Source organism: Pristiophorus japonicus, chromosome 7 (assembly GCF_044704955.1).
Source record: "Pristiophorus japonicus isolate sPriJap1 chromosome 7, sPriJap1.hap1, whole genome shotgun sequence".
Lineage (NCBI taxonomy): Eukaryota > Metazoa > Chordata > Chondrichthyes > Pristiophoridae > Pristiophorus > Pristiophorus japonicus.
Window position 1 is genome coordinate 97,455,055 of NC_091983.1, and position 12,085 is coordinate 97,467,139.

General features: G+C 42.9%; 1 protein-coding gene across 4 annotated transcripts in view; it reads left to right on the forward strand.

The window, feature by feature from the left end:
* The window catches only part of c7h8orf74 (chromosome 7 C8orf74 homolog), a 52,813-nt gene that overhangs the window by 23,360 nt on the left and 17,368 nt on the right, over nucleotides 1-12,085 (forward strand). For all 4 annotated transcript variants that reach the window (XM_070885166.1, XM_070885167.1, XM_070885165.1 and 1 more), the window contains exon 3: nucleotides 5,200-5,603. In XM_070885166.1, the coding sequence (XP_070741267.1) occupies nucleotides 5,200-5,603 (404 nt within the window). The remainder of the gene's footprint in view (nucleotides 1-5,199; nucleotides 5,604-12,085) is intronic.

The following is a 12,085-nucleotide window of genomic DNA, read 5'->3' on the forward strand; positions in this document are numbered from 1 at the left end:
TGCAAATATGAAGGCATTTGCCCAACAAATATATACAGCAAATTTACTGAAACAGTACCTATATATCACATGATTGACACAGAGTACAAACATGACATGCCTTGCTGATACAGGTTGAACCTCCCTTATCTGGCATTTTACCGGATTGTGGGGTGGGGGTGGGAGGTTGACCGAGGTCGGGGGGTGGGGGAGATGGGGGTGGGGTGGGGAGAGGTCGCCCGAGGTCTGGGGGGGGAGGAGGTCGTCCGAGGGCAGGGGGGAGGAGGTCACTAGCCTGAGCGAGCCCCAAAGAGTCGGTGGACTGGCGGGCCCCGAAGAGTCTGCGGGACCCGAAGAGTCGGCGGGCCCAGAAGAGTCGGCCCGACCCCCCCGGAGGGAGCGCTGTAGGGAGGAGCGTCCGGCCCGAGGAATGTGGCTGCAAGAGTTCCAGCAGGACGAGGAGGAGGAGGCAGCTGATTGAGGAGAAAGATTATTGGTGAATAGTATTTTGACTGGCGGCCTTCTGCGCATGCGCCACCCGGCGGCCGGTAATGGTGCCGGACGAGGGTTGGCGCCGGATAAGGGAATCCTGGATAAGAGAGGTTTAACCGGTATTAAAAGATACAGAGCTCACAGATACAATGAGCCTAAAATTCTGCCCTCGCTATGTCCGTACGAAGTGCGCACGGACCCGGCGAGGCCTCGCAAAAGTCGTTTTTAGGGGCGTGATGCGCTTGTGCCAAAAAACGGCTTTTCCGATCTGTCAAAGATTTGTCTTGACAGATCCTCCACACTCCAGGAGAAGGACATCAGCCTAGCAGAGATTGGGTTATTTGCCCCATGCTCAGCGAATGTCCTTCAAACTTTCACGCCTGGTGAAAGCAAGCGCATAGCCTATTTTTTTTTTAACCAGCGTAAGAGTTTTAAAACATACAAAAATGAAATTTTCATAGTAAAAACCTTGTCCATAAGGTAAGTTTATTTCTAACAGTATTAAAACACACTAAAAAAAAATTCCAAAAAATATATTTTTTCTAAAACATTTAATTACGTTTAATTTCAATTAATTTAAAATATGTGAGGTGTTTTATTTATTTATTATGTTTTTGGTGTTTTAGGGGTTTTTCTCATTGATAGTAATGTGAACTCATACAAATGGAGTTCCCATTTTTATCAATGAGAATACTGCGTCGTGATTGGTTGTCCAAGCACACGTGACTCCAGCTTGGACTTGCATATCTCGAGGACAGGTCCCCATGCGTTGCGCAGCGAATCTAGACCTTGGGTAGATTCGTAGATTTTTTTCGGGTTGCAGGCGTTCGTATGAAGGAAGCCTCCGACCTCAATTTTAGTCCCAATATTTAAAATATTATTTCCCAGCACTTTCCAAAATTTGTAAAAGACGCAAGTAGCTTTGTTCTCGCTGCTTCAAGCTTCTTATTTCCATTTCTTTACATTATAAAATATTTTTGCTCTACCTCCCATGATAGATTTGCAGTTCTTCCTAAAGGTGTTGTTGTTGTAGCACTGCTCAGTGGACCATCAGCAGGCCGGGGCCATTAGAGGGAGCAGCATGCGGCAGCATGCCACTTCAGGGAGCAGCGCGTGCTGCTGCAGGAGGGCAACAGCTGATTGCAGTGCGGGCAGGTACAGCAGGAGTGACGATGTCGGGGCGAAGGAGCGGCAAGAGTTCATAGAGGGATATGATCGGGGCCCAGAAGAGGCGAGGGCCCAGGGGCAGCACGGGCCAGCCCACACCGAGATTGTGTGCGCACTAGGTCCTTGCAGCAGAGCTGATCTCCAGTCGACTTGGTTAACCCTTGCCACTTGACAAGACCTAGCTCTGTCAAGCCCATGTGGTGGCTGGTGTGCAACGGCCACCACACGTTAAAAAAATCCACGTACGGACATCTTCAACCCTTCAAGATGTAGCTCGGTTTCTGGAATATTAGGTCCTTCATTGAAACACCTGTGAACTCATCCCTTTTCGGCGTGGAAGCGAGTCATCCTCGCTTCGAGGGACTGCCTATGATGATGATGGCTTAGTGGCCTTTATTTTTTATGTTTTCTGCTATCCATGCCTCATCGGTTGTACATTTTCTGCAGGCAGCTAGATATTTAATTGGCAACTTAACTGGTAAGTGTTTATTTCAGCCAATCACTAATTTTTGTCCCATAAATGTTTGAAATCCTGCAGTGTGAACACTTTTGAAATGTGACTTATTTGAAATAATAATGTGACATACATATAATAATGCAAGAATTTTTATTATACAGATATATGTAAAATACAAGTTCCAGTTTCTTTAAATAACAGAAATGCCAGGAAAATAAATGTGTTGTAAACATTTGCAGCAATGTCTAAATTCCTCTACCACAGGTATTATCACGTGTTGTGTGTATATATTTATATATCTGTATATTATTAAGTGTCTTAGATGTAGCGCACATTTCTTTTCTACAAACTCTTACTTCCTGTATCAAAAGTTGACAAAATAAACTATAGAATATTATATTAGTAAAAATATAGTTGAAAATATGGAAGTAAGAACATTATTTTAAGATTTGGGATACTGTAAGGAAAGGCCAGACAATAATTAAAGATTAAAGATTTCAGGAATTAAAGTGTTTGTTTTTCATTGAAGCTTGATTCTATATTTGTTTTCAGTTTAATTAGCAAAACTTATCCATGTGAATACAGCAAGCTCAATTAAAGCAACCCTGTGATTCTTCTCGCAATTTGCGCATTGAAAAGCTGGATTAATTACCTTGATGGTGTCTTCATTCTTTGAAAGGAGCATTCTCCACATAGCATAGGAATGTTTCCCTTGTTCTTTTGGCCCTGGTGTATCATGCAATGTCATGAAGTTGTTCTCAATATATGCTTGGCTGTTGCTGCCCTTTCTAAAAAGGCAATCAGTGTACCTGATCGTCAGTTCATTTTGGCCTATTCCAGAGTATCTGGGTACATCATAAAATATCCTAAGTTGGAAATGACAAACCCTGTTTCAGAGGCTGTGGGAATGCATGAAAAGAAGTGTAATCCAGCAAACCAGTCTTGGAGAGGTGGGCTAAAACAGGTGTTAGACCCCTTATTCACATATACAAAGGGATTAAAGCCTGCTTCAGGCATGGATAAAGGATGCATTTTTTTGTCCTTGCCCAATATAGGTGGCGCACCTCTAGCTGCAAATGTGTACATGTTTCCTGCCTGCCATATTGAGGCCTTAGTAGTCCGAGTAGTGCCCCTAAAATGGGTGCTGTGTGAATTAATTTCTAGGCTATTGTGTCCAGTTTCTGGTACCACATTTTAGGAAATATGTCAAGGCCATGGAGCGGGTACAGAAAGAGTTGCTAAGGTGCTAATGACAGAAAATACAAAGGATGACATATTTCCATCATCAACACTTCATTTGTATATGTCTGCCTAAGTATTCAGTGTCCACCACTTCCACTAAGAAATCCTAGAAGTGATGGCAGAGTCAGGAGCGCTGATGGAACATCATTCCTCTGGATTTTCGTGGCTTTGTTCTGCGTATTCATTCCATTGTTGACCACATCGGTTTTCCCTTTGTTACTTTTTTCCCCTAGCGGCAAAAATCTTTTCAGTACACTGTATGGTATTTCTAAACGTGATCCACTTTTCTTCCATGTGCTGCCCAGTTCAGTTTCTTTAGATCATCTTCAGCCCTCAAAATTTGTCTCTATATGTTTCTATTGTACTCAATCTATTTTCCATCATAAATCTAACCTTAAATTTTATAGCAGGGAATATTTAGTTTCCAGTGTTGCCTGGCTAAAGCCAATTTTCTGACAAAATCTTAACATCATGTTCCTTTATTCTAATTAATATCTCTAGTTTTTTGACTTAATTTCTAATGCTTTGCGTATTCACACATAAACACTGCAACCCTGATACATTCATATTCCTTCGTACACTTTTTCTTCTATTCCTTCTTTCTTTTGCTACCTTTTCCTTAACCTCTCCAGTTGGCCCTACATTAGCTCTCTCTATCACATTTGATATCTCTGCCAGCCCCCACATGAGCTTGCTATTTTACACTCCTTTGCCTTTTTACTATATTTATTCTTATCTCTTCCCCACTTGCTTTCTCCTCAATTCACTAATTTAATTTAAATCCTTCCCCACTGCTCTATCTACCCTCTTGCCATGGACATAAAAGAAGATACATGGACAGTTTAGTATAGTTGAAATTCTAGAACTTTCCTGTGCCCGATAACTTATGCTAATGGCCGAGAAGTCTGAAATCCTCCCTTCTACACCATTTATTCGAGCCATACATTCCTCTGTCTAATCTACTTCCTAACAGTCTGACACATGGCACAGGAAGGAATCTTAAAATCTGAGGTCCTTTTTATTCGAAATCTTCAAACTCCCTTTGCAAAACCATCATCTGTTTTTCTTTATGTCAATAGTTCTAGCATAAGCCAAAACTTCAGGCTGTTCACTTTCCATTTTCAAAATCTTCACTGTCCACTCCGTTAGTCCCTTACCCTGCTACCTGGGAGGCAACAGACCATAGAGGACTCCTAGTCATAGCTGTAGAAAATTACAACTGGACCTCTCTTGGTTCCATCCCAACCCATAATCATTCAATATAGACCCATGACATTGATCATATTTTCACTTCCCATGTAACAGTCCTCACCTGTGTCATAGCTATTCGGCACTGTATACATATCAGACAGCTTCAGATTTTGAGGTGTTTCCTACACTTCCTCAATCCAAGTACTTCCACAGCAGTTGTTCACCCACCTCCTTTCCTCTGCCTCAATATTTCTCTTTAAATGTGGAGTGACCAGCTTCTGCAACATGCACTCAAGGAACCCATCATCATTCTGTGTTATGTGGATATTTTTTAACTGTTTCTCAAGCTCCATATATTTGAGTTCAAGCAAGGCCACTTAACACTTCTTACACTAGTTGTTTTGGAAAGGCATGGTTTCCAAAAAATCCATATCTTGCGGTTTTGCACAACATGGGTTTGCACTGTCCTACTATGATAAATGGACTCAACGTACTCAGAAACTAACTCAGCTGCTTTCTCGCTCTGCTGACCTTGATCTCCATCCTATAGCTTCTTTATCATCCTTTTGCTCTATTCTAACACTGTCATCCATTTCCAAAATTACCACCAAGACAGTAAATAAATTGAGAAAACAAATAATACATTATTTCATTTTTGTTTTCATTTTCAGGGAAAACTATGCAAGAGGCTCTTGGAAAATTGAGGGATAAATGTGAACAATACCAATATAAACTGAATCCTAATTACCTCCAAAATTTAGTCAATCATTTCCTTGAAACATTCTTCAGACATTATCGTCTCTATCAGTTTGTACTGTGTGAAGTCAGAGAGATTGACCAAACTTTACATAACCTTGAGGTCCACGTACCCCAAGCAGTACCACCCCTGAAGGATGGTGTAGACGTTGAGCTTCGGAAATACCAGCAACACATAGCTAAACTCAGTGAGGCTCAAGCTCAGTTACGGGCCTGTATGTCTGTTTTCCGTGAGACCATGCAGCTGAAAAGTGAACAAGAACTGGAGAAATTTTATGAGGACCTTAAATTGCAAGATAAAGAAGTGATTGAAAGAGCAGTAAGTGAGCCCTTCCCTTTTAATCAGTTGCAACTACCTGGTTTTGAATATGTCAATATGTCGTGTCGCAAAGTTTTACCTTCCAACAGTCTTCTGGGGGAAGAAAGTTGGAGGAACTAGGATTAGGCTAATTATGGCAGACAACACACTGTAGTATTAATGTAAGCTTCTAACAGGATTTGGCAAGATTTTATAACAAAATATACTCCCTAAAATTTGGTTTCCTGATGACTGTGCGTTCCTATTTTTCTATTTGATCTAAAATGTGTTAAATTGGGATCAGATAGCAGTGACTGTTAAAGCAGTCTCAGTCTGCTTAGGCCCCGACTGCGGGTCTGCACTGCAACTTTTTAGCATTGGTTAAAACAAAACTGCTTCGTACTGATGCTCTGCTTGCAGTGTGAATGCAATCTTAGTGTACCTTCAGCAGGAATATAGTATAGCTTCATTTGTCTATTCAGTCAAGAGACAAAAATGTAGGAAGTAAATTAGTCAGGTATTAACATATAATAGCAATGTTCCAATTGAGTACTAAATCTGTAAATTGTATTTTAACACCAAGCAAAGAACGGATGAACTTGCATTAATACAATGCCTTTCACATCCTCATTACTTCACAGCTAATGAATTGCTTTTGAAGTATAGGCCCTGAACTTGGTGAAAGCTAAGTGCCTGACGGTACTTTGGGCGGAAGTTTAATGAAAAAGTCTTGTAAAGACCGCCCAGCGGCAAAAAAAGGACGCACCATGAATCTGGGCAGCAGCAGGCGGGAGCTCCCATTGTCAGCGGCAAATGCAATCCTCAGCAAAGTGGCGCCGAGGATTGAGTCGGGCCCAAGGAGGGGGGGGGAACAGATAAAATTAAAAATGTCCAAAAAAAACCACCAGAAAACCTTCAGGGAACCCCATCCACCTGAATCGCTGGGGAAAAAATAAAGAAAAGTGTGCTAACCTTTTTTTGTAGGTCTTCATGCTTGCCTCCACGCGGCAGTCTTTTCCCCTGCTGCAGCGGAAGACTGCCCGGACCAAACTGGCAGCTCAGCGGGCGGGAGGACACTTACGCGTGTTGCACGCCAGCGGACGTCAGCGGGCAGTCCCCAGTGGTCTTCCCTCCCCGCCGGCGGGAGGCCTCCACCAAACTCGCTAAGAGGGGAGACCGCCCAGAAAACTCGGCAGCAGTGGCCAGTAAGTCCACCAAGTTCAGCCCCATAGTTACTGTTGATATGTAGGCACCAATGTTCTCCCTAATTTTTGGGGGGTGCACGGCCCCTTTAAATGGCTGTGTAGCCTATTCAGTTTTGCGCATGCACAAAATTTAACATTGGAAAATCCGATCCAGGAAACATTGGTAGGTATAATGCCATATTTACCATAAATAAAAAAAAGTTGAAAGTTTTAAAGATGAATTATTTTCAGACCTAAGAGGGATTAAATTAACCCTCCAAAAAGGGCCCAGGAATCGCAGTATGCGATTAACCTGCGCCCATTCATTGCGTTGCACGAAGCATGTTAAATTTGTGCCGCCTGCTGTTTTGAATGATTGCTGCACGTAGCCGGCACTACCCGTACTATGCATTGGCTGCACACATCAGCAGGGTGGGCCAATATCATGGGTGGCTAGCACTACGTAAAGCCACCCAGCACCTCTTAAACAGGACCTACTTTGTGGCTGCAAGAAGTGGTGGGAGTCGTTTCAAAACTGAATTTTGTGCTGTGATACTTTGAGAAATGGCTAAACAGGCGAGAGAGCGTGCACCAAGGTTTTCTGACAATGAACTGGAGATCTTGGTGCAAGACGTGGAGAGGAGAGACATCCTGTATCCACAGGGTGGCTGGAGGTCCTGCAGAAATATGCTCAGGTGGCAGTGCGAAGAAGTAGCGGCGGAGGTCAGTGCCAAGATTTTTGCTCCAAGAACACGGTTCAGTGCAGGAAGATGTTTAATAATTTGACAAGAATTGTCAATGTGAATGAGTTCAATTTTCAAATGGCATATCCTATCAACTGTACTACTAGCCTCATCCATTGCTCAATTTTCTACATCTCCATCACCTACCTGCCAACAATCTCTATCAATCAGTGGTTTCATGTCTTCAATTCATGTAGTTTACCTCATGCTCACACACACAACTCACAACTTGAACAGACTGGTAGCTATGCAACCATGACAGCCACATCACCCAAACATATTGCAGGGCACTCACTAACACACTTCTCTCTTTCTTACAGGAGAAGGAGGAGCATAACAGGTGGCAGTAGGAAAGAACTGGAGGAGGACAAGTGTGCCTGCATGTTTTAGCCCCCTGAAGGGGTGAGTGCTGGCCATCATGGAAAGGGGCATCGCTGAAGCCGTGGCCACTGGTGGCATTGGAGGGATTGATGATGAGGGTATCTGCATACCTAATCCTCCTCTCTTCCCACTTCTCCCTCATCCATAATCTCTTCTGATTCACAAGCTGCAGATGGTGTAAGGACACACTTACTTTCTCCTCTCACCACAACCCAACCCTTGTCCCTTTTTCATTTCAGATACCCAAGAATTAGAACCTTCCCAGTCAGAGGAGAAAGAAGGCAGTGCAGATGTAGACCCACTGTCATACAATCTTACGCTTGTAGCTACTAGCTCAGAGACTGACACTATGCGTACTTTAGAGGCTAGGATAGAGGAAGGATATACACGTGGCGAGACACCAGGCACAAGTGCGCAGGAGCCAGGGCAGAAGAGAAAGATAGCACAGTGCCAGCTTGCCAGAGGTCGTATATTCTGCTGATGAGGACTCATATGAGGACTTCTATAGGGCAGGCTACAGAAGAAGGTGGCTGTATACAACCAAGTGCTTGGTGCACTGGGAAGCTTGCCAGAAAGCCCGCGCACAAGGTCAAGAAGCATGGAGGAGACCAGCTCCAACTTGGCACATGGCTCTGTGCAGAACTTGGAGCCCATCCTTTCCAACATGGAACGGTTGGCCACCTTATCAGCACACCTGTGGAACCCACCATGATGTAGCATCTGATGGGCGAAATCACAGTTTCCATTGCCACACAAACAGCTTCCATCAAAGGTCTCAATGCTACAGTGGAAGCTCAGCCTGCTGACATCGTGGCTCTGGATACCATTGTTCAAAGAGCTTCCAGGGCATCATGGCAGTCCAACAGATCAGCTGAGGTGCCGCCCCGGGAGCGTGGCCGTGACTCCATAGAACATGAATCTGCTGTCCTTGCTCAGTATTCCTTCTCCCACCCATGCCACTCCACCAGTCCCCTTGCTGTTGCCTGTCTACCAGCCAGCCAAGGTGGTACAGTCTGAAGCCAGACCCTCTAGACCCAGATCTGCTCAAAGTCATCCTCCAAAGCTGTCATATCTCCAGAGAGCACACAACACACAACCTGTTAGATGGCTGCAGGTTCTGAAATCTTCTGATCTGCTGGTCAGGTGACCTGCTCTTTATTAAACAGCACTAGCTGCAGTAACACAGGTGCCCTCCTTAATTAAAAAGTTATTATAACAGACAATCATCATACATAACTTGCATGGTTATACATAACAAAGGATATGGACTTATTTTGCCATATTTACAAATCAAGCTTAATCACTTGTTTTCTGTTTCGAAGAGGATACCTTCACTCTCAAACAGAACCTTCCAAACATGGTGTTGAATTTAAACTCATTCGAGGTTGATCCTGAGGGAAGTTTTCCTCCAAGGGATGCTCTTTATTTCCATTTGGACTCTCTGACTTCAAACTGTCTTCGTGACTCGGACACAAACTTAAATTCTGACTTTCTCTTGGATTTGTTTCCAGTACATTGGATGTAGGATATGCTACTGGTGTATCAAAACTATCTGATGAGTCAGAAATAATTGAATCACTCCCACTCTCAACTACTTCCATGTCTGTGGATAAAATATGATCAATGTGAACAAATCTAACCTGTCCATTATCAAACATCTTGACCAAATATGTGCGAGGACCACATATCTTCACCACTCTTCCTGGTAACCATTTATGGTGATGGTTCTTCACTCTCACCTTCTGATTTAATTTCACACTTCTCTCTTTTACTCTACCTCTATCATGATTCTCTTTCTGTCTTAATTGTGTCTCTTAACAACGAGAATCTGGTTCATGGCTGTCGTTTGAGAAACAACTCTGCTGGTGTTCTACCAGTAGTTGTGTGAGGAGTATTACGATACGTTATGAGAAAATTAGCCAATTTGTGGTCCAATGACAATTGTCGTTTCTTTGGATTTGGATCCAACATTTGTTTGATGAGGGCACGTTTTACAATTTGTACAGTGCGCTCTGCTGCATCATTCGAAGCAGAGTGGTACGGTGGGATCTTGGTATGTTTCACACCATTTTTGCTCGTGAACTGTGCAAATTCTTCTGAATAAAATTGTGGTCCATTATCCGAAACAATTTCTTCTGGGAGGCCAAATGAAGAAAATAATCTTTGCAAAATGTCTAATGTTTTACTTGTTGTTACTTTCCACATTGGAAACGCCTCGATCCACTTCGAATGGCTATCAATCACAATGAACAATTGTTGTCCTTCTAGCTCAGCAAAATCAAATGGCCACACCCTGGGAGGCCATTTCCATGGCTGTAATGGTACTGATGGTGGTTGCTTGCTTACCGATTGACATGTCGTACACTGACTTACGATGTACTCTATATCTTTATCAAGACCTGGCCAGTAACTGCGTGCAAAACTCTTGGTCAAGCACGTTCCCAGGTGCTGGTCATGGAGGTCTCCTAATAATTTGGACCTGAATTTATTTGGTATCACCACTCTTGCACCCCACATGATACAATCTTTATCAACTGATAATTCAGTCCTACGAATGAAGAATGGATGAATATCTTTGTTTGTTACCTGGCTTGGCCATCCGTTTACAATATAAAATCGTACACCTTTGACATAACTGGGTCTCGTTTGGTTGCTCTACCAATCTCTTCACCTGTGACTGGCAGTTCATCAATGTATGAAAAATAGAACACCTCTTCCCTATCGGGTTTAACTTGTGATGGGGAAGGCAATCTAGACATAGCATCAGCATTATTGTGATCAGCTGATCTTCTGTATTCAATATCATATGTATATGCTGACAAAATCAAAGCCCATCTCTGCATTTGGGCTGCAGCTAATGTTGGAACTGTGGACTTTGGATGGAGGATTGCTGTCAGGGGCTTATGGTCCGTAACAATGGTAAACTTACGACCATACAACTATTTGTGGAACTTCTTGACCCCAAAAATTAATGCCAAAGCTTCCCTTTCGATTTGCGCATAATTACGCTCACTGGCACTGAGAGTGCATGAAGCAAAAGCAATTGGTCTCTCCTCCCCACTACGTAATACATGAGAGATTACTGTCCCAACTCCATACGGAGAGGCATCACATGCTAGCTTGATCTCCTGAGATACGTCATAGTGAACTTACATGGTGCTCTCTACCAAGTTGCTTTTACACTCCTTGAATGTTGTATGGCATTTTTTTGACCACTTCCAATGGACATGTTTTTTCAAAAGTTCATTCAGTGGATGTAATACTATAGCCAAATTTGGTAGGAACTTCCCATAATAGTTCAAAAGACCCAAAAATGATCGAAGTTCAGTGACATTCTTGGGAGTGGGTGCATTTCTGATTGCATGCAGTTTTTCCATGGTTGGATGTAAACCATCTTTGTCTACTCTGTACCCTAAGTACTCCACTGAGTTTTGAAATAACTCACACTTGCGAGCAGACACTCATCCTCTGTGCTTCTCTAGCTGTTTGAGGACTTCATTCAATATGTTATTATGAATTTGCCTATTTGGTGCTGAAATTAGTATGTCATCTAAATAACATACTACCCTTTCAATAACTTGCAAAATCTGGTTCATTACCCCTTGGAATATGGCAGGGGCAGAAGACACTCCAAATAGTAGCCTATTAAATTGATATAGGCCTAGATGGGTATTTATAGTCAAACATGACTTGAACTCCTCATCTAATTCAAGGTGTAAGTAGGCATTCGTAAGATCCAACTTTGAGAAAATCTGACCCCCTGTCAGTGTTGTGAACAAATCTTCTATATTTGGCAATGTAATGGGAAAATTACCCTCTAGAACCTGGTTTACGGTTACTTTATAATCACCACACAATCTTACCTTACCATCGGACTTGGGTACAACAACAATGAGTGTAGCCCAATTACATCGATCTATCTTAGAAACAATGTTCTCAGTCTCTCGTCTTTTGAGTTCTTGCTCAACTTTCTCCTTGAGTGCATATGGTATGGAACGTGGCTTGTAGTAAACCGATCTAGCGTACTTCTGTACCCTGACACTCGCCTTGAAGCTTTGGATCGGACTGCATGTTTCGCAGAACACCTTCGGGTAATTCTTGATGACATCATCCTTTGACGCAAATCTCGTTTCAACACGAAAAATCTCACTTCAATCCAGCTTCAGTGATCCCAACCAATTTCTTCCTAGTAAGG